Genomic DNA, 26,267 nt, shown 5'->3' with positions numbered 1-26,267 from the left:
TGCTCGCCTTGGATGTGTGCGCAGTGCTGTGTGTGCGGCTCTGATTAGATGGAGATCTGTAGAGAGGCGTATGCTCGCCTTGGATGTGTGCGCAGTGCTATGTGTGCGGCTGTGAATATGGCCCTATTGTGTGTCTGTTCTAACTGTTGGTTACCATAGTTACTCATATATTTGAATAACTTACAGAAATAAATACATGAATCATGTAACAATGGCCATAGGCAGCCAGCGGTGTCTGTACCTGTAAAGCTGTCGCCCTCTCGGCGAATCTTCTGTGCTTAGGAAATACCTAGTAAAGACAATCACAGTTACCAAACTAAGAATACACAGGATCTCTGGTGATTGTGGGGAAATTTACTAAGGTGGGAGGTTTTTTTTAGAACTGATGATGTTGCCTATAGCAACCAATCAGATTCTATTATCGTCTAGAAGCAGCTAGATAACTGTTAAGTAGAATCTGACTGCAGCATGTTTAGCCATAGACTATATTGAGGATTTGACTCCACAATTTGGCTCCTGTGTAATGAATCAGTTTAGTTATTGGAGTTGCTGGACACCATGGGATGAAGAGCCTGAGAATAATCCCACCCAGGTGTGTAGGTGGGATGTTTAAACAGGATGATGGGCTGTGTATGGGGGGTAATGGGATGTGTAAGGAGGATGATGGGCTGTGTATGGGGGGTAATGGGATGTGTAAGCTGGATGATGGACTGTGTATGGGGGTAATGGGATGTGTAAGGAGGATGATGGGCTGTGTATGGAGGTAATGGGATGTGTAAGGAGGATGATGGGCTGTGTATGGGGGGTAATGGGATGTTTAAACAGGACGATGGGCTGTGTATGGGGGGTAATGGGATGTGTACGGAGAATGATGGGCTGTGTATGGGGGGTAATGGGATGTTTAAACAGGACGATGGGCTGTGTATGGGGGGTAATGGGATGTGTAAGGAGGATGATGGGCTGTGTATGGGGGGTAATGGGATGTGTAAGCTGGATGATGGACTGTGTATGGGGGGTAATGGGATGTGTAAGGAGGATGATGGGCTGTGTATGGGCGGTAATGGGATGTGTAAGCAGGATGATGGGCTGTGTATGGGGGGTAATGGGATGTGTAAGGAGGATGATGGGTGTGTATGGGGGGTAATGGGATGTGTAAGGAGAATGATGGGTGTGTATGGGGGGTAATGGGATGTGTAAGGAGGATGATGGGCTGTGTATGGGGGGTAATGGGATGTGTAAGCAGGATGATGGGATGTGTATGGGGGGTAATGGGATGTGTAAGGAGGATGATGGGTGTGTATGGGGGGTAATGGGATGTGTAAGGAGGATGATGGGTGTGTATGGGGGGTAATGGGATGTGTAAGGAGGATGATGGGCTGTGTATGGGGGGTAATGGGATGTGTAAGCAGGATGATGGCTGTGTATGGGGGTAATGGGATGTGTAAGGAGGATGATGGGCTGTGTATGGGAGGTAATGGGATGTGTAAGGAGGGTGATGGGCTGTGTATGGGGGGTAATGGGATGTGTAAGCAGGATGATGGGCTGTGTATGGGAGGTAATGGGATGTGTAAGGAGGATGATGGGATGTGTATGGGGGGTAATGGGATGTGTAAGGAGGGTGATGGGATGTGTATGGGGGGTAATGGGATGTGTAATGAGGATGATGGGCTGTGTATGGGGGGTAATGGGATGTGTAAGCAGGATGATGGGCTGTGTATGGGGGTAACGGGATGTGTAAGGAGGATGATGGGATGTGTATGGGAGGTAATGGGATGTGTAAGCAGAATGATGGGCTGTGTATGGGGGGTAATGGGATGTGTAAGGAGGATGATGGGCTGTGTATGGGAGGTAATGGGATGTGTAAGGAGGGTGATGGGCTGTGTATGGGGGGTAATGGGATGTGTAAGGAGGATGATGGGCTGTGTATGGGGGGTAATGGGATGTGTAAGCAGGATGATGGGCTGTGTATGGGAGGTAATGGGATGTGTAAGGAGGATGATGGGCTGTGTATGGGGGGCAATGGGATGTGTAAGGAGGATGATGGGCTGTGTATGGGGGGTAATGGGATGTGTAAGGAGGATGATGGGCTGTGTATGGGGGGTAATGGGATGTGTAAGGAGGATGATGGGTGTGTATGGGGGGTAATGGGATGTGTAAGGAGGATGATGGGATGTGTATCGGGGGTAATGGGATGTGTAAGGAGGGTGATGGGATGTGTATGGGGGGTAATGGGATGTGTAAGGAGGATGATGGGCTGTGTATGGGGGGTAATGGGATGTGTAAGGAGGACGATGTGCTGTGTATGGGGGGTAATGGGATGTGTAAGGAGGATGATGGGCTGTGTATGGGGGGTAACGGGATGTGTAAGGAGGATGATGTGCTGTGTATGGGGGGTAATGGGATGTGTAAGGAGGATGATGGGCTGTGTATGGGGGTAATGGGATGTGTAAGGAGGATGATGGGATGTGTATGGGAGGTAATGGGATGTGTAAGCAGGATGATGGGCTGTGTATGGGGGGTAATGGGATGTGTAAGGAGGATGATGGGCTGTGTATGGGGGGTAGTGGGATGTGTAAGGAGGATGATGGGCTGTGTATGGGGGGTAATGGGATGTGTAAGGAGGATGATGGGCTGTGTATGGGGGGTAATGGGATGTGTAAGGAGGATGATGGGCTGTGTATGGGGGGTAATGGGATGTGTAAGGAGGATGATGGGCTGTGTATGGGGGGTAATGGGATGTGTAAGGAGGGTGATGGGATGTGTATGGGGGGTAATGGGATGTGTAAGGAGGATGATGGGCTGTGTATGGGGGGTAATGGGATGTGTAAGCAGGATGATGGGCTGTGTATGGGGGGTAATGGGATGTGTAAGGAGGATGATGGGCTGTGTATGGGGGGTAATGGGATGTGTAAGCAGGATGATGGGATGTGTATGGGGGGTAATGGGATGTGTAAGGAGGATGATGGGCTGTGTATGGGGGGTAATGGGATGTGTAAGCAGGATGATGGGATGTGTATGGGGGGTAATGGGATGTGTAAGGAGGATGATGGGCTGTGTATGGGGGGTAATGGGATGTGTAAGCAGGATGATGGGCTGTGTATGGGAGGTAATGGGATGTGTAAGGAGGATGATGGGATGTGTATGGGGGGTAATGGGATGTGTAAGGAGGGTGATGGGATGTGTATGGGGGGTAATGGGATGTGTAAGGAGGATGATGGGTGTGTATGGGGGGTAATGGGATGTGTAAGGAGGATGATGGGTGTGTATGGGGGGTAATGGGATGTGTAAGGAGGATGATGGGCTGTGTATGGGGGGTAATGGGATGTGTAAGCAGGATGATGGGATGTGTATGGGGGGTAATGGGATGTGTAAGGAGGATGATGGGCTGTGTATGGGGGGTAATGGGATGTGTAAGCAGGATGATGGGCTGTGTATGGGAGGTAATGGGATGTGTAAGGAGGATGATGGGATGTGTATGGGGGGTAATGGGATGTGTAAGGAGGATGATGGGATGTGTATGGGGGGTAATGGGATGTGTAAGGAGGGTGATGGGATGTGTATGGGGGGTAATGGGATGTGTAAGGAGGATGATGGGCTGTGTATGGGGGGTAATGGGATGTGTAAGGAGGATGATGGGATGTGTATGGGGGGTAATGGGATGTGTAAGGAGGGTGATGGGATGTGTATGGGGGGTAATGGGATGTGTAAGGAGGATGATGGGGTGTGTATGGGGGGTAATGGGATGTGTAAGCAGGATGATGGGATGTGTATGGGGGGTAATGGGATGTGTAAGGAGGATGATGGGCTGTGTATGGGGGGTAATGGGATGTGTAAGGAGGATGATGGGTGTGTATGTGGGGTAATGGGATGTGTAAGGAGGATGATGGGCTGTGTATGGGGGGTAATGGGATGTGTAAGCAGGATGATGGGCTGTGTATGGGGGGTAATGGGATGTGTAAGGAGGACGATGTGCTGTGTATGGGGGGTAATGGGATGTGTAAGGAGGATGATGGGCTGTGTATGAGGGGTAATGGGATGTGTAAGGAGGATGATGGGCTGTGTATGAGGGGTAATGGGATGTGTAAGGAGGATGATGGGCTGTGTATGGGGGTAATGGGATGTGTAAGGAGGATGATGGGATGTGTATGGGAGGTAATGGGATGTGTAAGCAGGATGATGGGCTGTGTATGGGGGGTAATGGGATGTGTAAGGAGGATGATGGGCTGTGTATGGGGGGTAATGGGATGTGTAAGCAGGATGATGGGCTGTGTATGGGGGGTAATGGGATGTGTAAGGAGGAGGATGGGTGTGTATGGGGGGTAGTGGGATGTGTAAGGAGGATGATGGGTGTGTATGGGGGGTAATGGGATGTGTAAGGAGGATGATGGGCTGTGTATGGGGGGTAATGGGATGTGTAAGGAGGATGATGGGTGTGTATGGGGGGTAATGGGATGTGTAAGGAGGATGATGGGCTGTGTATGGGGGGTAATGGGATGTGTAAGCAGGATGATGGGCTGTGTATGGGAGGTAATGGGATGTGTAAGGAGGATGATGGGATGTGTATGGGGGGTAATGGGATGTGTAAGGAGGGTGATGGGATGTGTATGGGGGGTAATGGGATGTGTAAGGAGGATGATGGGCTGTGTATGGGGGGTAATGGGATGTGTAAGGAGGATGATGGGATGTGTATGGGGGGTAATGGGATGTGTAAGGAGGGTGATGGGATGTGTATGGGGGGTAATGGGATGTGTAAGGAGGATGATGGGCTGTGTATGGGGGGTAATGGGATGTGTAAGCAGGATGATGGGATGTGTATGGGGGGTAATGGGATGTGTAAGGAGGATAATGGGCTGTGTATGGGGGGTAATGGGATGTGTAAGGAGGATGATGGGCTGTGTATGAGGGTAATGGGATGTGTAAGGAGGATGATGGGCTGTGTATGGGGGGTAATGGGATGTGTAAGGAGGATGATGGGCTGTGTATGGGGGTAATGGGATGTGTAAGGAGAATGATGGGCTGTGTATGGGGGGTAATGTGATGTGTAAGGAGGATGATGAGCTATGTATGGGGGGTAATGGGATGTGTAAGGAGGATGATGGGATGTGTATGGGGGGGTAATGGGATGTGTAAGCAGGATGATGAGATGTGTATGGGGGGTAATGGTATGTGTAAGGAGGATGATGGGCTGTGTATGGGGGGTAATGGTATGTGTAAGGAGGATGATGGGCTGTGTATGGGGGGTAATGGGATGTGTAAGCAGGATGATGGGCTGTGTATGGGGGTAATGGGATGTGTAAGGAGGATGATGGGCTGTGTATGGGGGGTAATGGGATGTGTAAGGGGGATGATGGGCTGTGTATGGGGGGTAATGGGATGTGTAAGCAGGATGATGGGCTGTGTATGGGGGGTAATGGGATGTGTAAGGAGGATGATGGGCTGTGTATGGGGGTAATGGGATGTGTAAGGAGGATGATGGGCTGTGTATGGGGGGTAATGGGATGTGTAAGGAGGATGATGGGCTGTGTATAGGGGGTAATGGGATGTGTAAGGGGGATGATGTGCTGTGTATGGGGGGTAATGGGATGTGTAAGGAGGATGATGGGCTGTGTATGGGGGGTAATGGGATGTGTAAGGAGGATGATGGGCTGTGTATGGGGGGTAATGGGATGTGTAAGGAGGATGATGGGCTGTGTATGGGGGGTAATGGGATGTGTAAGCAGGATGATGGGCTGTGTATGGGCGGTAATGGGATGTGTAAGGAGGATGATGGGATGTGTATGGGGGTAATGGAATGTGTAAGCAGGATGATGGGCTGTGTATGGGGGGTAATGGGATGTGTAAGGAGGGTGATGGGCTGTGTATGGGGGGTAATGGGATGTGTAAGGAGGATGATGGGCTGTGTATGGGGGGTAATGGGATGTGTAAGGAGGATGATGGGCTGTGTATGGGGGGTAATGGGATGTGTAAGGAGGATGATGGGCTGTGTATGGGGGGTAATGGGATGTGTACAGAGAATGATGGGCTGTGTATGGGGGTAATGGGATGTGTAAGGAGGATGATGGGATGTGTATGGGGGTAATGGAATGTGTAAGGAGGATGATGGGCTGTGTATGGGGGGTAATGGGATGTGTAAGGAGGATGATGGGCTGTGTATGGGGGGTAATGGGATGTGTAAGGAGGATGATGGGCTGTGTATGGGGGGTAATGGGATGTGTAAGCAGGATGATGGGCTGTGTAATGGGATGTGTAAGGAGGATGATGGACAGTGTATGGGGGGTAATGGGATGTGTAAGGAGGATGATGGGATGTGTATGGGGGGTAATGGGATGTGTAAGGAGGATAATGGGCTGTGTATGGGGGTAATGGGATGTGTAAGAAGGATGATGGGCTGTGTATGGGGGGTAATGGGATGTGTAAGCAGGATGATGGGCTGTGTATGGGGGGTAATGGGATGTGTAAGGAGGATGATGGGATGTGTATGGGGGGTAATGGGATGTGTAAGGAGGATGATGGGCTGTGTATGGGGGGTAATGGGATGTGTAAGGAGGGTGATGGGATGTGTATGGGGGTAATGGGATGTGTAAGGAGGATGATGGGCAGTGTATGGGGGGTAATGGTATGTGTAAGGAGGATGATGGGGTGTGTATGGGGGTAAGGAGGATGATGGGCTGTGTATGGGGGGTAATGGGATGGGTAAGGAGGATGATGGGATGTGTATGGTGGAAATGGGATGTGTATGGTGGGTAATGGGATGTGTATGGGGGGTAATGGGATGTGTAAGGAGGATGATGGGGTGTGTATGGGGTGTAATGGGATGTGTAAGGAGGATGATGTGCTGTGTATGGGGGGTAATGGTATGGGTAAGTAGGATGATGGGATGTGTATGGTGGTAATGGGATGTGTATGGGGGGTAATGGGATGTGTAAGGAGGATGATGGGCTGTGTATGGGGGGTAATGGGATGTGTAAGGAGGATGATGGGCTGTGTATGGGGGGTAATGGGATGTGTACAGAGAATGATGGGCTGTGTATGGGGGTAATGGGATGTGTAAGGAGGATGATGGGATGTGTATGGGGGTAATGGAATGTGTAAGGAGGATGATGGGCTGTGTATGGGGGGTAATGGGATGTGTAAGGAGGATGATGGGCTGTGTATGGGGGGTAATGGGATGTGTAAGGAGGATGATGGGCTGTGTATGGGGGGTAATGGGATGTGTAAGGAGGATGATGGGCTGTGTATGGGGGGTAATGGGATGTGTAAGCAGGATGATGGGCTGTGTAATGGGATGTGTAAGGAGGATGATGGGCAGTGTATGGGGGGTAATGGGATGTGTAAGGAGGATGATGGGATGTGTATGGGGGGTAATGGGATGTGTAAGGAGGATGATGGGCTGTGTATGGGGGTAATGGGATGTGTAAGGAGGATGATGGGCTGTGTATGGGGGGTAATGGGATGTGTAAGCAGGATGATGGGCTGTGTATGGGGGGTAATGGGATGTGTAAGGAGGATGATGGGATGTGTATGGGGGGTAATGGGATGTGTAAGGAGGATGATGGGCTGTGTATGAGGGGTAATGGGATGTGTAAGGAGGGTGATGGGATGTGTATGGGGGTAATGGGATGTGTAAGGAGGATGATGGGCAGTGTATGGGGGGTAATGGTATGTGTAAGGAGGATGATGGGGTGTGTATGGGGGTAAGGAGGATGATGGGCTGTGTATGGGGGGTAATGGGATGGGTAAGGAGGATGATGGGCTGTGTATGGGGGGTAATGGGATGGGTAAGGAGGATGATGGGATGTGTATGGTGGAAATGGGATGTGTATGGTGGGTAATGGGATGTGTATGGGGGGTAATGGGATGTGTAAGGAGGATGATGGGGTGTGTATGGGGTGTAATGGGATGTGTAAGGAGGATGATGGGCTGTGTATGGGGGGTAATGGTATGGGTAAGGAGGATGATGGGATGTGTATGGTGGTAATGGGATGTGTATGGGGGGGTAATGGGATGTGTAAGGAGCGTACAGAGCTGTGTACTGGAGCTTAGGGGGTTATTCAGAGTTGTTACCAAACCAAAAAAAGCACACTGATGGGCAAAACTATGGCCCTCATTCCGAGTCGTTCGCTCGGTATTTCTCTGACGTCCTAGTGGATGCTGGGAACTCCGTAAGGACCATGGGGAATAGCGGCTCCGCAGGAGACTGGGCACATCTAAAGAAAGCTTTAGGATCACCTGGTGTGCACTGGCTCCTCCCCCTATGACCCTCCTCCAAGCCTCAGTTAGATTTCTGTGCCCGACGAGAAGGGTGCACACTAGGGGCTCTCCTGAGCTCTTTGTGAAAGTTTTAGTTTAGGTTTATTATTTTCAGTGAGACCTGCTGGCAACAGGCTCACTGCATCGAGGGACTAAGGGGAGAAGAAGCGAACTCACCTGCGTGCAGAGTGGATTGGGCTTCTTAGGCTACTGGACATTAGCTCCAGAGGGACGATCACAGGTTCAGCCTGGATGGGTCACCGGAGCCGTGCCGCCGTCCCCCTTACAGAGCCAGAAGAGCGAAGAGGTCCGGAAAAATCGGCGGCAGAAGACGATCCTGTCTTCAGATAAGGTAGCGCACAGCACCGCAGCTGTGCGCCATTGCTCTCAGCACACTTCACACTCCGGTCACTGAGGGTGCAGGGCGCTGGGGGGGGCAGCGCCCTGAGACGCAATAAATCGATAAAAAAACCTTATATGGCTAAAATAAATGCATCACATATAACTCCTGGGCTATATGGATGCATTTAACCCCTGCCAAAACATACAGAAAAAGGATGATAAGGACGCCGAGAAAGGGGCGGAGCCTATCTCCTCAGCACACTGGCGCCATTTTCCCTCACAGCTCAGTTGGAGGGAAGCTCCCTGGCTCTCCCCTGCAGTCACTACACTACAGAAAGGGGTTAAAAAAGAGAGGGGGGCACAAATTAGGCGCAGTATATAACAATACAGCAGCTATAAAGGGAAAAACACTTATATAAGGTTATCCCTGTATATATATAGCGCTCTGGTGTGTGCTGGCAAACTCTCCCTCTGTCTCCCCAAAGGGCTAGTGGGGTCCTGTCCTCTATCAGAGCATTCCCTGTGTGTGTGCTGTGTGTCGGTACGTTGGTGTCGACATGTATGAGGAGAAAAATGATGAGGAGACGGAGTAGAGTGTCTGAAATTGTGTTGTCACCCCCTAGGGGGTCGACACCTGAGTGGATGTACTGTTGAAATTGCGTGACAGTGTCAGCTTTGTATAAAAGACAGTGGTTGACATGAGACAGCCGGCTACTCAGCTTGTGCATGTCCAGACGTCTCATACAGGGGCCCTAAAGCGCCCGTTACCTCAGATACAGACGCCGACAGGGGTACTGACTCCTGTGTCGACGGTGAAGAGACAACCGTGATTTCCAATAGGGCCACACATTGCATGATTGAGGCAATGGAAAAAGTTTACACTTTTCTGATAATATGAATACCACCAAAAAAAGGGGTATTATGTTTGGTGAGGAAAAACTTCCTGTAGTTTTCCTGAATCTGAGAAATATAATGAGGTGTGTGATGATGCGTGGGTTTCCCCCCGATAACAATTGATATTTTCTAAAAAGTTATTGGCAGTATACCTTTTCCCGCCAGAGGTTAGGGTGAGTTGGGAAACACCCCCTAGGGTGGATAAAGCGCTCACACGCTTGTAAAAACAAGGGCTCTACCCTCTCCTGAGATGGCCGCCCTTAAGGATCCTGCTGATAGAAAGCAGGAGCGTATCCTAAAATGTATTTACACACATACTGGTGTTATACTGCGACCAGCAATCGCCTCAGCCTGGATGTGCAGTGCTGGGTTGGCGTGGTCGGATTCCCTGACTGGAAATATGATATCCTAGATAAGGACAGTATATTATTGCCTATAGAGCAATTAAAAGATGCATTTCTATATATGCAGGATGCACAGCGGAATATTTGCCGACTGGCATCAAGTATAAGTGCGTTGTCCAATTATTCCAGTAAAGTGGTCAGGTGATGCGGATTCCAAACGGCATTTGGAAGTATTGCCTTAAAAGAGGGGATGTACCCCAGGTCGCCTCTCAAAATAAGACGCCGTATTATCAGGCGCAGTCCTGGTTGGCAAGCGGACAAAAGGGTTCCTCTTTTCTGCTCGTGACAGAGGGAGAGGAAAATGGCTGCAGAGATCAGCCAGTTCCAAGGAACAGAAACCCTTTTCCGCCGCTGCCAAGCCCTCAGTATGACGCTAGGGCTTTACAAATTCAGGCACGGTGGGGTCCCGTTCTCAATGAATTTCAGTGCGCAGTGGGCTCACTCGCAAGTAGACCCCTGGATCCTTCAGATAATATTTCAGGGGTACAAATTGGAATTCGAGACGTATTCCCCTCGCCGTTTCCAAAAGTCTGTTTTACCGACGTCTCCCGCTGACAGGGAGGCAGTTTTGGAAGCCATTCACAAGCTGTATTCCCAGCAGGTGATAATCAAGGTACCCCTCCTGCAACAGGGAACGGGGTATTATTCCACACTATTGTGGTACCGAAGCCAGACGGCTCGGTGAGACCGATTTTAAAATCTAAAATCTAAAATCTTTGAACACTTGCATACAGAGGTTCAAATTCAAAATTGAGTCACTCAGAGCAGTGATTGCAAACCTGGAAGAAGGGGACTACATGATGTCTCGGGACATCAAGGAGGCTTACCTTCATGTCAAAATTTACCCTTCTCACCAAGGGTATTTCAGGTTATGGTACAGAACTGTATTAGTTCGGACGCTGCCGTAGGGATGGTCCACGGCACCCCGGGTCTTTACTGAAGTAATGACCGAAATGATGATATTCCTTCGAAGGAAGGGAATTTTAGTTATCCTTTACTTGGACGATTCCCTGATAAGGGTAAGATCCAGGGAACAGTTGGAGATCGGTGTAGCACTATATCAGGTAGTGTTGCGGCAGCACGATTGGATTTTCAATATTCCAAAAATCGCAGCTGGTTCCGACGACTTGTCTTCTGTTCCTAGGGATGATTCTGGACATAGTCCAGAAAGAAGGTGCTTCTCCCGGAGGAGAAAGCCAGGGAGTTATCCGAGCTAGTCAGGAACCTCCTAAAACCGAACCAAGTCTCAGTGCATCAATGCACAAGGGTTCTGGGTAAAAATGGTGGCTTCCTACGAAGTAATCCCATTCGGCAGATTCCACGCACAGTGGAACCTTCTGGACAAATGGTCCGGGTCGCATCTTCAGATGCTTCAGCGGATAACCCTGTCACCAGGGACAAGGGTATCCATCCTGTGGTGGTTGCAGAGTGCTCATCTTCTAGAGGGCCGCAGATTCGGCATTCGGGACTGGGTCCTGGTGGCCACGGATGCCAGCCTGCGAGGCTGGGGAGCAGTCACACAGGGAAGGAATTTCCAGGGCTTATGGTCAAGCCTGGAGACATCTCTTCATATAAGCATTCTGGAACTAAGGGCCATTTACAATGCCCTAAGTCAAGCGAAACCCCTGCTTCAGGGTCAGGCGGTATTGATCCAATCGGACAACATCACGTCAGTCGCCCACGTAAACAGACAGGGCGGCACGAGAAGCAGGAGGGCAATGGCAGTAGCTGCAAGGATTTTCGCTGGGCGGAAAATCATGTGATAGCACTGTCAGCAGTGTTCATTCCGGGAGTGGACAACTGGGAAGCAGACTTCCTCAGCAGACACGACCTTCACCCGGGAGAGTGGGGACTTCACCCAGAAGTCTTCCACCTGATTGTAAACCGTTGGGAAAAACAAAAGGTGGACATAATGGCGTCCCGTCTAAACAAAAAACTAGACAGATATTGCGCCAGGTCAAGGGACCCTCAGGCAATAGCGGTGGACGCTCTGGTAACACCGTGGGTGTACCAGTCAGTGTATGGGTTCCCTCCTCTGCCCCTCATACCAAAAGTACTGAGAATCATAAGAAGGAGAGGAGTAAGAACTATACTCGTGGTTCCGGATGGGCCAAGAAGGACTTGGTATCCGGAACTTCAAGAGATGCTCACGGACGAACCGTGGCCTCTACCTCTAAGAAAGGACCTGCTCCAGCAAGGGCCTTGTCTGTTCCAAGACTTACCGCGGCTGCGTTTGACGGCATGGCGGTTGAACGCCGGATCCTGAAGATCCCTACCCTGGTCAAGGCCAGGAAAGACGTAACCGCAAAACATTATCACCGCATTTGGCGAAAATATGTTGCGTGGGGTGAGGCCAAGAAGGCCCCTACAGAGGAATTTCAACTGGGTCGTTTCCTCCATTTCCTGCAAACAGGACTGTCTATGGGCCTAAAATTAGGGTCCATTAAGGTTCAAATTTCGGCCCTGTCGATTTTCTTCCAAAAAGAACTGGCTTCAGTGCCTGAAGTTCAGACATTTGTAAAAGGGGTACTGTATATACAGTCTCCTTTTGTGCCTCCAGTGGCACCTTGGGGATCTCAATGTTGTGTTGAGTTTTCCTAAAGTCACATTGGTTTGAACCACTCACCACTGTGGACTTAAAATATCTCACATGGAAGTGACGAGTTAGCCCTGGCTTCAGCCAGGCGGGTGTCAGAATTGGCGGCTTTATCATATAAAAGCCCTTACTTAATAGTTCATTCTGAAAGGGCAGAATTGAGGACTCGTCCTCAAATTTTCTACCTAAGGTGGTTTCTGCATTTCACATGAACCAACCTATTGTGGTACCTGCGGCTACTAAGGACTTGGAGGATTCCAAGTTGCTTGACATGGTCAGGACCCTGAAAATACATGTTTCCAGGACGGCTGGAGTCAGAAAATCTGACTCGCTGTTTATCCTGTATGCACCCATCAAACTGGGTGCTTCTGCTTCTAAGCAGACGATTGCTCGTTGGATTTGTAGTACAATTCAGCTTGCACATTCTGTGGCAGGCCTGCCACAGCCAAAAATCTTAAAATGCCCACTCCATAAGGAAGGTGGGCTCATCTTGGGCAGCTGCCCGAGGGGTCTCGGCTTTACAACTTTGCCGAGCAGTTACTTGGTCAGGAGCAAATACGTTTGTAAAATTCTACAAATTTGATATCTTGGCTGAGGAGGACCTGGAGTTCTCTCATTCGGTGCTGCAGAGTCATCCGCACTCTCCCGCCCGTTTGGGAGCTTTGGTATAATCCCCATGGTCCTTACGGAGTTCCCAGCATCCACTAGGACGTCAGAGAAAATAAGAATTTACTTACCGATAATTCTATTTCTCGTAGTCCGTAGTGGATGCTGGGCGCCCATCCCAAGTGCGGATTGTCTGCAATACTGGTACATAATTATTGTTACCAAAAAATTCGGGTTATTGTTGTAGTGAGCCATCTTTTCTAGAGGCTCCTCTATTATCATGCTGTTAACTGGGTTCAGATCACAAGTTGTACAGTGTGATTGGTGTGGCTGGTATGAGTCTTACCCGGGATTCAAAATCCTTCCTTATTGTGTACGCTCGTCCGGGCACAGTATCCTAACTGAGGCTTGGAGGAGGGTCATAGGGGGAGGAGCCAGTGCACACCAGGTGATCCTAAAGCTTTCTTTAGATGTGCCCAGTCTCCTGCGGTGCCGCTATTCCCCATGGTCCTTACGGAGTTCCCAGCATCCACTACGGACTACGAGAAATAGAATTATCGGTAAGTAAATTCTTATTTTTTCATCGCAATGAAAATCCGCTTAGTACGCATGCGCAATATTCGCACTGCGACTGCGCCAAGTAATTTAACAATGAAGATAGTATTTTTACTCACGGCTTTTTCATCGCTCCGGCGATCGTAATGTGATTGACAGGAAATGGGTGTTACTGGGCGGAAACACGGCGTTTTATGGGCGTGTGGATGAAAACGCTACCGTTTCCGGAAAAAACGCAGGAGTGGCTGGAGAAACGGGGGAGTGTCTGAGCGAACGCTGGGTGTGTTTGTGACGTCAAACCAGGAACGACAAGCACTGAACTGATCGCAGATGCCGAGTAAGTCTGAAGCTACTCTGAAACTGCTAAGTAGTTTGTAATCGCAATATTGCGAATACATCGGTCGCAATTTTAAGAAGCTAAGATACACTCCCAGTAGGCGTAGGCTTAGCGTGTGTAACTCTGCTAAATTCGCCTTGCGACCGATCAACTCGGAATGAGGGCCTATGTGCACTGCAGGGGGTACAGATGTAACATGTGCAGAGAGAGTTAGATTTGGGCGGGGTGTGTTCAAACTGAAATCTAAATTGCAGTGTAAAAATAAAGCAGCCTGTATTTACCCTGCACAGAAACAATACAACCCACCAAAATCTATCTCTCTCTGCACATGTTACATCTGACCCCCCCCCGCAGTGCAGCATGGTTTTGCCCAATTGCTAACTTTTTCGATTTGCTAACAACTCTGAATAAACCCCCTTAGCCAGTGTTTCTATTGCCCTTAGTAACGCAGCTTCAGGTGATTTACTGAAAGCTCCCAATGAGCCGTCCCCTGTGCGGAAGATTCAGAACAATGTTTAAAAAAAAGAAGAAGATTCTTTCACAAATCCTGAGCCTGAATGTAAAAATAGAACGGGTGCTACATTAATAATTGATGGGTGAGAACGATGTGTGTTAGCCCAGGTTACAGTGACTGGGGAGGGCAGGTTGCCCCAGTATGAAGCAGTCACCCTGGGGAGTAAGTTGATCCTGTGCAGTTATCACATACAGTATGAGACGGAAAGTGGGCACTTACAGCTTCTGCGACGGCTCATCGTACGCCAGGATCTTAATGACTTCCCAGCTCCCTGAAGTGAGATGCCGAATGCTGACAAGGTCTGTTTTCACCTGTAAACACCAGAATGTCAATGGAAGAGCTTACTATTACAGGGAAACAGATGGTTCTGCGTTACCGCTCTATGCATCAGTACGAGATGTGATGGAGATTGCTGCAGATTGTGGCCTATTTTCATTTCACACGGGGAGAAAAGCTGCAATTCCAGCCTCGGTATTCATCGGCCAGACGTGCGTGCTTTTAGCTCTCTCCGTGGTGCTAGAAAAGCTTCTCTGTGTTATTTATTAATGTGGAAAAGACAATCTCCAATCCCTCAGTTAAACACAGGAAGGAAGCATTTTATGGGGTGAGATGCAGGCAATAAATCACGGAGAATTGGTCGGTGTCAGTCCTAGAGCCGGCGCATTTTAATGAAGTGTGAGGGCGTTGGGTCAGACAGACAATCCGATCAGGGGGCTTGTTCTCCGGGAATGACCTTACACTGTGTAACAATGATGAAACTCTACATGGGGGGGGGGAATAATCCAAGCTCCTGTGCTGACATTACATGGGGTCTAGGGGGATTCGTCATGCCTGGGCGCAGAGCGTAGACTGATGTGTGACCGGGTGAGAAATCGTTATGTCACTGTGCAAAATAAACAGCATTTATTGAACATCCACTTTCTCTTCTTCTCTGGAGATAATTTCCTCCTGGGAAGAGGAAGAGGGCAGTGCCAGAAAAGGCCCAAACATGACATGACTATAGACACAGGGAATACAGTTATCCTGAAGAAGGTCACAACCGTAGCAGCCAGCTCTGTGGGCACCCCCAATATTTGTGCCGCCGCTATACATGTGTGCGCATATCATTTGTCAGTCATGTTGAGGGGCACCCCTAGTTACTGTACATTGAAATGTGGGGCTGGCATGGGCAGAATGCCAGCACTTCCTTCCAGACTGGCGTCACCAGCCGCCTGCCTGATCCTAGTGTGCTTACAGTATGGCGCTGTGCGGGCTGATATCACATGTCATGTTGTTCTATGTGCAGAACAGAGAATTGCACCCAGCGGAATCAGTAAAAGAAAGAGTAATGTGCATTAAAGCCCAGATTTATCAAGCGTTGGAGAGGGATAAATTGCACGGTGATATAGTACCAACCAATCAGCTCCTGTCATTTTTTCAAAGACAGCATGTGACATTACATCTCATTAGCTAGCTCATTGGCTAGTACTTTATCACTCTCCAAGGTTTGATAAATGAGCCCCTAAAGCTTCCTATTTTGTTGGAATAAAGCTTCATTGTGCAATGATTATTTCTATAACATATTGCTACATCTGCGGTATACTTGGTATATAGCTAACCTACGTAATATACAGGCTGGACGAAGAATCTCTATGACTGAGGATAGCAGCCCAAGGTCGGGCTTTCCTCCTCTCAGGGGGCCTCGTCCTATCTACAAGTGCGAATTTCAGAACATTTTGTCATCCGGTCCTTTGAGTTGGGAGAATTGTGACCTTCCTTTGTGTGAGGCGCTCACGCGCCCGTCGTCTGCTTCTGGCAGCTTCTATTGATTGTGGAAGGATAAATCTACAAGGTTATCAGATAGAGAATGGCCGGCACAAAGAGACGCGGTGACAAAAATCCGGCTTATAACTTTATTTGTGGAGAATATTATGTAATAATGGTCTGGCCAGGTAATCCCTCACACAGCAGCTCCCATCTCCCGCCAGCCTCTAGTCAGAGCTGCGTCAGATATTATACACACCTGTCCTCATACACTGGGACTTCAGTCGCGCCAAACAGCCCATCCCAGAACTCGGGCAACTAGGCCGCGCCGAGTATATTTTTTTTACTTGTCTTTTAGTTAGAATTTACTACAATTTGTGCTATCATTTATTTTTTGTCATGCCTTATAGGATACGTGTAAGGCTAGGGCCACACATAGCGGCCATGCGGGTCCGGAAGGAGACTGCACATGGGCAGGCGCCGGTTGGGCCAGATGACAGGACGGTGGGATTTCAATGTGAACACGTACAGTTCAATGAAATGCCGAGTGTCACTGGCCGGATACTGTCTGCGACATCCTGCAGAACAGGATCCGTGTGCACACAAACCTCCCCCTCCTGGCCAAGCGGGGCCCGTTCAGCGGGACCCCCTTGGCCGCTATGGGTGGTCCTAGCCTCATGGAAAAGTAACTCCCAATCTAAAATAGACAGCGAATGAGAGATTAGTACATATCCAGCTATAAGCGAAAGAAATAATATTATTAATATTATTATTTCTACTGATTTTTACATTTTATTTTACATTATTTTCTGTTATTACATTAATATCAGGCAGGCAAGAATCGGCTCTGGCGTTCTTTGTGCGCACAGAAAAAGGGGCGTGGTCACACTCTGTGGGGGTGTGGCCTTGCAGCACGCTCTATGTCAGTATGCCTGTTGACAGGGAAGCGGAGCTATACGTCCCGGCCTTGAAGCGGTCGGACTGGCCCCTCACGTCATGAGCCCTTTTTAGCATTTGCCAGATGGCCAGTTGAGCCACGACAAGTACATATAATAAAAAACTCTTCATGAGATAAACAGTAAAATGTGAAAATGCGCAATGCCGCCACGCAAGTCGTTATACTGTACTATACACCTGTATTATACATATGTATATACATATGTATATATACATGTATTATACATATGTAATGTACTATACATTGTGTATTCTTGGTTGCCCTGTCTTTGTGCTGACTCTTCCCTGTAAGTAAAATACTGCTGCATGTTCTGGCTGATTTATTCTTGTATCCCAATTATCACGTCACTTTTATATGACATTTATTGTCAGACACACATAAGTGTTCACGTCCTCTTACAGTAAGGGCATACATAAAACAATGATACAAATCAGGGGACCACTTTCTTTCATTCCATCTATAAGAGTCCATTGTGCAATGCGGAAATGCAGCAAACGACTTGCTGCCTACCAGAAACCTGCACCGGATTTAATGCCGAATGTTTACATCCTGTGATAAAAGCGGTGGAACGGTGTTTGAGGGCAGATATATTTGTCCTAGTTTTCTGACCTATGTGTTTAAAACCCCAGGAAAGGTGCGTACTTAAATGGCTTGCTCAGAGCTACTGTATTTCAGCTACTGTAAAAGCCAGGTAAGGGTTCCTGCAGTTACGGATGGAGAGTGAGGGAGGGCTCCATCAATTTAGCCTAGTCTGTGTCTTTAGGGATTTAGCCTGAGAGGAGGTTAATCAGTGTTTGCACCTGCATGGGCTTGTTAAAATGTTGCCAGTCTGGACATGGAGACATCATTACCTGGGAAACAGGCTGCTGGCCTGCAGAGAGACACCATTACTGCCTGAGGTGAGTGCTGTACTGAATTGCTGTTCTTGGTGAGTCCAACAGTAGGTAATAAAGAGGTAATAAAGCGGAGAGAGATAAAGTACCAGCCAATCAGCTACTAACTGCCATGTTACAGGCTGTGTTTGAAAAATAACAGGAGCTGATTGGTTACTACTTTATCAATCTACACGTTATCACTGTCCAAGGCTTAGTACATCTGCCCCTACAGAGGGAAATTTCCTATATGGTCAGAGCTGGACAGGCTAAGATTCATGTTTACTGTATGATTTATTTTTACTTTTGCTGCAAATAAAACCAACTTCGGCTATTTGTACTGAATACCCTGGACTGGCGTATCCCTATTTGGGCTGCTGTAAGAAAGTGCACCCGTCTACCCCAGGAGACGGCATCTGTACCCCAATCTTTCCACAATCCAATCTATACCAGTGGTAGCCAAGCTCAGTCCTCAAGGACCCCTAACAGGGCACGTTTTCCGGCAGGTGCACTGTGTATCACCAACTATTCAATTTTAAAATCCCCAGGTGACCTGGAAAACATGCACTGCTAGCAACTGCTCACCACACTCTACATACGCCCACCAGCTACTCTATGTTTGTCCCACAAACCTGTACAGTAGAGTAGACTCAGTATATGGTACTTCCATATCCTATAGCCTACCCTGGTGGTCACATGATCTCAAGGCTCACAAGACAGGGGGCAACTTTCACAACCCACAATCGCTCTCATAGTAAAAATGTCCGAAACTTTTCTCCGACACTATAGGAATCTATGACATGAAATAAGCAGACCTGGATATTTGTTTCTTAGCCCGGACACAGTTTGATGCATTTAATTAAAATTCCTGTTTCGTTTATAATAAAAATAATAATATATCAATGCGACTGAAGAATTTGAGGCAATACAGAGATAGTGCATGATATCGGGGTGTAATTTGGTTCATTCTCACCTGTACATTAAACATGGCGATATGGTGGAACTCTCCACGCCCGCCCTGTTTCACGGGTACAGTCAAGAAAAATTTGTTGCCATCTTTGGAAAATACTGGTTCCTCATTCTGTAGAACACAAGGTCGTCAAAGGTTAATTGGACAATGACTTCGCCTGAAAAACATTCTTTATATTATTAATTGTTGTTGTAGTTATGTGTAGACAATAACCTGATGATATTGGTCTAGAAGAACCCATGATAGAATTAAAAAAATATATAATATATATATTTTTTTTAAATAATTATTGAAATGATTATAAATAATATCTGTCAGAAATATACTGTAATAACACAAAGTCCGAGTCGTGTCGATTGTTACCTGTTTTGAAAGCCAGACATCGGAGACTATTTCATACTTCTGCAAAACAAAATATTTATTGAATAAAAATTTTTTTTTATTTTTGACACCTATGTACTATAAGTCAGTTCAGTTATGTAAATGTCTGATGTAGCGTGAGACACGAACCCACAGACTACTGAGAAGGTCTATAACACAGGTTCTCAAACTCGGTCCTCAGGACCCCACACAGTGCATGTTTTGTAGGTCTCCTCATAGAATCACAAGTGCAATAATTAGCTCCACCTGTGAACCTTTTAAAATGTGTCAATGAGTAATTAATACACCTGTGCACCTGCTGGGTTACCTGCAAAACATGCATTGTGTGGGGTCCTGAGGACCGAGTTTGAGAACCTCTGGTCTATAATAATAAAAAGATTTTTCTTGCATTGATAAACAAAAGATGCATTTACAAAAAGATTCATTTATATTCGGTTAATACCCAAATTAAATTTGTTGTACTGAATGAACAAACATATCATTCAGTGATTACTGCATATCATACTTGCCTACCTGACCCTCTCCATGAGGGAGAAAGAAAATGCTCTGTTCCTGGACTTTCCTGGTAATGTATGATTGCCATCACCTGTGGTGAGCTAGATAATTGATAAGAAAGGTGTTTCACCACAGGTGATGGCAATCATACATTACCAGGGAAGTCCAGGAACAGAGCATTTTCTCCCTCATGGAGAGGGTCAGGTAGGCAAGTATACTGCATATTTAATGAACATCTACAGACGTACAGTATACAGCGGGGCAGCCATAAACACTCGGGGCAGGATGTAGCACTGCAGTAATGCTTGTTAGTAACAGAAAATAATTATATAATAATATTTCAGTGACACAAATGATTTACCCCAGAGGTTCTCAAACGCGGTCCTCTAGGAACCCCAATGGTCCAGGTTTTAGGTATATCCATGGCTCAGCACAGATGTTTATATCTAATTAAGTCACCTGTGGCCAAGCATGGATATACTTAACAAATGCAGAAAATTACCAGGTCAGCGCTTAATGCCAATGATGTACACAAAAATTAATAAAACAGTTTATTAGACAAACTAAAAACATATAACAATTTAAAATTGGTAAGACCACAGCATAGTAATCATATGAAACTGAGGTATCTAAAACCTCTAAATTAAACAATATACACTAATTGTAAGCACTAGAAGGCAGTCGCAAAACCTTAAATGGGAATGACTCTCTGTTTGATTTTATCTCTGTTTAAATAATTGCCCACGATATAAGCACAAAGAATCTAACACGGCCGTGCATATAAGTGTCCTCAATCAATACGGGTTCAATCACAGCTGGAGAAAGTTCATCAACTTAGAGGTCCACTGGATGTATAAACGGTGCAGAAATATGAAGTTGTATGATAACTGCTACTCACAGTATGTATGGAATTGTCCTTGCTGCACCTCATGTGTTGTATGGAGCCGCTCTATATCACCCTGTGCACGGGTGAGACATCCGTCAGCGGCAACGTCCGTCAGTGGCACAGTCCGTCAGCAGCGCAATCAAGCAGGGAGCCGCTCTCCACCGTCCGGCACAGTATAGATGCACCAGTTCCCCTCTTGAAGAAGCCGCCTGGGGTGCGGAGAAACGCGTTGAGGGTACAGAGAGAAGGGGTCGCTAATACCTCTATTGCCCACAAGAAAAAGATTTTGTCCTCACAGCAGCTGACTACAGCATTTGCCAGCAATTGCTCATCTTTAATGAGACTGCACCACTTACTTTCCTCCACCACACTGGGAACGCCTTATACCCTGCCCTGCCGAGCACTACTCCGTTTGTGCTGGGGGTGCAGAACGGCGAACTGGTGCATCTATACTGTGCCGGACGGTGGAGAGCGGCTCCCTGCTTTATTGCGCTGCTGACGGACTGTGCCACTGACGGACGTTGCCGCTGACGGATGTCTCACCCGTGCACAGGGTGATATAGAGCGGCTCCATACAACACATGAGGTGCAGCAAGGACAATTCCATACATACTGTGAGTAGCAGTTATCATACAACTTCATATTTCTGCACCGTTTATACATCCAGTGGACCTCTAAGTTGATGAACTTTCTCCAGCTGTGATTGAACCCGTATTGATTGAGGACACTTATATGCACGGCCGTGTTAGATTCTTTGTGCTTATATCGTGGGCAATTATTTAAACAGAGATAAAATCAAACAGAGAGTCATTTCCATTTAAGGTTTTGCGACTGCCTTCTAGTGCTTACAATTAGTGTATATTGTTTAATTTAGAGATTTTAGATACCTCAGTTTCATATGATTACTATGCTGTGGTCTTACCAATTTTAAATTGTTATATGTTTTTAGTTTGTCTAATAAACTGTTTTATTAATTTTTGTGTACATCATTGGCATTAAGCGCTGACCTGGTAATTTTCTGCATTTGTTTTGTTGTTTGAGGAGGCTGGCTACCTCCTCACCAGGTGGCAGCTAATCCCAGGGTGCATACACACACAGTTCTGCTCAGCGCCATCAAAACCTTTTTTTCTCTGTATGGATATACTTAAAACCTGGACCGCTGGGGTGCCTTGAAGACCGCGTTTGAAAACCTATGATCTACACTACGTAGACAAAAGTAATTGGACCCCCCCTCCTTCCCGTGCAAGGGAAATGGTGTGCTCCTGCAGCAGACACGTTCTCGTGAAGGTATAAAATGGGTAGGAGGGCAATGATTGGATCATTTGCCTGCCGGAATGAGCTAACCGAGTTTGAAAAGCGGATCAGCGTAGGCTGCGTGATGTCACGTTTCCAGGGCGACGCTGGACTGGTATACAGAACATTCTGTAACCCAGATGGACAGGCCAGCTCAGAGTTCTGATCTTAACCCCACTGAGAACCTCTGGGACAAATTGGAGCGTTGGGTGGTCGCAGTTGGTCACTGTACTTAAGGCGGAATGGCGAATCATACCAACTGCTGTTGTACAGGAACTTGTGACAGTTTGCCCAGAAGGGTGTCTGCAGGAATCACTTCATGTGGTGATGTCAGTAATATCGCGTTGCTCTATTTGCTGTCAGTGTCCAATAACTTATGTCAACATAGGGCCTAATTCAAGGATGACTGCAAAACAACATTTTCCTCTAATGGGCAAAACCATGTGCACTGCAGGGTGGGCAGATGTAACATGTGCAGAGAGAGTTAGATTTGGGTGGGGTGTGTTCAAACTGAAATCTAAATCGCAGTGTAAAAATAAAGCAGCCAGTATTTACCCTGCACAGAAACAAAATAACCCACCCAAATCTAACTCTCTCTGCACATGTTACATCTGTCCACCCTGCAGTGCACATGGTTTTTCCATTAGAGGAAAATTTGGTTTTGCAATCAACCTTGAATTAGGCCCTTAGAGTATTATGAACTATTGCAATGTCTTTTTAGTATAACTTCCAGAGGGCAAAACCCTTGTAAAAATCTGACTAAAAAATGTAGGGAACACAAGAGAATTTGTAAATGGACCAGAGCAGAGACAGATTCACTGATTGATTGATTGACTGACTGACTGACTGACTGACTGACAGACAGATTGTCTGACTTACTGATGAACAGAGTGATTGACTCACTGACTGATTGAATATCTCATTGATTGACTGATTGATGGACTGACAAATTGGCTGAGTGATTTACTTGTTGACTGATTATATTAGTGATTGATTGATTGATTGATTGATTGACTGACATATTGAATAATTGAATTACTGCCTGACTGATTGATTGATTGATTGATTGATTATCTGACTAAAAGATTGACTGACTGACTGACTTATGGCCCATACATCATCGGGCGCAATTCCCTGACCTACTGGCACTGCTGATCGGTGATCCGACAGGGAAATTAAATATGTTTAATATTTCCAATTCCCCAAAACAGCCGACAGGGTAGCAGGGCATTGTAGCAATTAATTGTTGATGTATGGGGCCATTGCGTACTGACTGACTGATTGACTTACTGACCAACTGACTGACAGATATACTGTATGAATAGTTCAATGGCTGATTGTACCAGCTTTTAGTTGTGTGTGAAGCTTAAATAGTGGAAGTGCTAAGAGAAGAGAATTCCCATTCAACTTATCATTCAGATACTGTAATTGGTCAGTTGTCTTCTCAGTCCACAGCGATGCAGACAGGTGTACATTTAACGCGCCGTAATGATAGCTTATGAATTATTATATGGCTGATTGACAAAATCTTGTTTTTGCACAAATAAGCATCGCTTTCTGTCAAAGTGTACAGCTCTGAGGATCAGAATACAGCCCTAGAAGTTTTATTTTAACAATTAGTGCTCTACCTTAACAACTACTGCTCACCTTTCTTTCGTTATATAACACACAACAGCAGAGCTGTAGCTCACTGTATACAGTTACTCACTGTGATGTGCCCACTTTGCTGCTTCTGTCACATATTCCAAGACACTTCAGCTCATGGCCCTGCCAGGGGGTCACCAAGGGGCTTGTGAGCAAGGACAGTAGTCAACAGGACTGCAGCAAATCACTTATGAAATGTGTGGCATGAGATCTACCCCTTTGGTACTTGGTGCCCCCCGACAACTAGCGCCCAGAGGCCGATGCTTCCACCGCCTCCAGAAATTACACCACTGCCGCCACTAAATATAATCACTATACACTGTGCACAGTTATTAAATATGATCACTATACCCTGTGCACAATGACTAAATATAATCACTATACAAATGCACAAGGATCCAATAAAATCACTATGCACAAAGACTAAATATAATCACTGTCGGCAACATCTGCTGCCCCTGGGCTGCAGCGCTGTCCAAAATGTGCTAGGGGAAGGGACATATGAACATACATGTGAAGTTGTATGTAACATATGTCCTGGCTTCCTTCCCTGGGAATCAGCAGCTGCCGCAGCATGGAAATGGCTGCTCCGCCCGTCATTCATCATTTAGTCCACCCCCAAACTCCCATTGGCTGGTTTCACTGGAGTCCGGGGGCGGGCTTTTGTTTCGTAAATCCGTGGCACTATATAATTAAATAAATAAAGAATAATCATCATCATCATTATAATAATGATGTTTATTTGAGAATACTGAAGAACCTGTGTGTAATCTGCAATGAAATGGTTACCATGGAGTATAATAGTGGTTTATCAGCATCCCTCGCTGCCTCCCAGGGGATAGGAACGGCCGCTTAATGGACTCTCTGCTCCCAAGGCTGCTGAGCCTGAGACAGTCACTGGCCGGGCTCAGGGGTCAGACGCAGAATAAGCTGAGCACGTTCTCTTCATTCAGCCATGATTGGAATTCTAGTCCCACACAAGGTGAGCGCTGTGACCCCAGCAACACAAAGTGTCACTGAGCGCATGTAGAAGAGGCTGCAGATCTCTCCCTGCAGAAGTCTCCTAACCAAATACATGCTCACAAGACACCAGATTAGGGTGTAAATACCCCTGTTCTATTACTGCTGACAGAAGTGACTGCGGGTGTTGCAGAAGTGGCTGCATAACATAAAAGGCTGTAAGTGAGGAAAGGAAGAGCCCCAGGGGGCAGAGGACCCTGCTAGGGGAGGGTCAGACAGACATAGGTGACATGGGTGACAGAGGGGAGAGTGGGTGAGTGAGGGACACAGAGGGGTGGGTGAGGAAGAAAGCTGGTAGGCTTTAATGAAGAAGTGGGTTTTGACTCTTGAGAGCCAATTTAAGACGTTTAAGTTTTGGGGGTTTTATTCATTCGAGCTTAATGTCTACAAAAATAGGTGAAAATGACCGTAACACCATAGGTCCATCAAGCTATATATAATAATAATATAATATTACATTTACAGCGCTTGACAGCAGGAACCTTCGCCATCTTCGGATAGCGCTAATTTCTGGACCCCCACTCCTTAGGGTTGCGAGAAGAGATCCTTTCAGATTCCTCCGCCCTTGTTTGGCTCCCTCTACTGGACGCATTGCCCCAGGTGACCCATGCACACAAGCAATCCAGAGTCAGACTCTGCACAGCTAAGGTTCACCACTACCACAGATAGGGAACGTGGGGACAGCTGATCTCCGGATCAGCAGCCTCAGCACCGGAGCAATATGGATCTGCTCTGGTGTTTTAGTATTCACCACAGGTACCTGCAGCGAGCTGGACACTAAAGTAGCTCTGCCGGAACGTTAATGAATGGGCCACTTGTAGAGAGATCCTTACACTGTTGGATCTACATTAGGGGCAACATTAAACATTTTTAGGCCCTATAGCAAGATCTTCTATATGCCCCTACATATATACGGGAAGCGGTTACCACCGCCGGAATCCTAGCGGCACAGACTTTTCTCCCTCTATGGGTGTCCACAACACCACCGTGCCCGCACCACTCTATGGGTGTCCACACCACCACGGAGCCACCGTGCCCGCAGTGAGCCCGCAAAGGGCTTGCTAGTGCTCGCCCCGCTGCCGGCACACCGTATCTCCATGTACCGTATCGGCCAAGTAACGGGAATTACCTTAGTGCATGCTCCTGTAGTCGTCTCACAGACTGTGAGAATGGAGATGTTCTGCAGGCGGTTTAACCACCTGACGACGGTCCGCGTGTTACTGATCCACTTCACCATTGTGATATAATAGTCCCTGAGAGGGAGAAAAGGGAAAACCTGGAGCAAGCGGAGTAATGTGTCACATGGGGAGAAAGCAGCGTGATACACGTGTGTAAGTCAGAGAGAGCACGCTAAGAACAGAACATGACAGTTTAGCAAGAAATGAGCTCACTTTGGTCTATTTTTGGCATCTGACACAATCTAATCTGATGTTATCAGAGAACTGTTACGGCCAGCCAGAACTCTGCTGCAGCAATTACACAATATACCATGAATTGTGTATTATCA

The 26,267-nt window shown here is 47.2% G+C and overlaps 1 protein-coding gene across 3 annotated transcripts in view; it reads right to left on the bottom strand.

Annotated features, from left to right (window-relative positions):
- The window catches only part of DPP10 (dipeptidyl peptidase like 10), a 473,198-nt gene that overhangs the window by 98,145 nt on the left and 348,786 nt on the right, over nt 1-26,267 (bottom strand). For all 3 annotated transcript variants that reach the window (XM_063932900.1, XM_063932902.1, XM_063932901.1), the window contains 5 exons: nt 25,890-26,013; nt 19,405-19,443; nt 19,045-19,152; nt 14,718-14,809; nt 242-289 (listed from right to left, as the gene is read on the bottom strand). In XM_063932900.1, the coding sequence (XP_063788970.1) occupies nt 242-289; nt 14,718-14,809; nt 19,045-19,152; nt 19,405-19,443; nt 25,890-26,013 (411 nt within the window). The remainder of the gene's footprint in view (nt 1-241; nt 290-14,717; nt 14,810-19,044; nt 19,153-19,404; nt 19,444-25,889; nt 26,014-26,267) is intronic.

The sequence above is a fragment of the Pseudophryne corroboree genome, chromosome 7 (genome assembly GCF_028390025.1).
Source record: "Pseudophryne corroboree isolate aPseCor3 chromosome 7, aPseCor3.hap2, whole genome shotgun sequence".
NCBI classification, from domain to species: domain Eukaryota; kingdom Metazoa; phylum Chordata; class Amphibia; order Anura; family Myobatrachidae; genus Pseudophryne; species Pseudophryne corroboree.
Note: the sequence above shows the minus strand (reverse complement) of the source record. Positions and strands in the feature narration are given on the sequence as shown.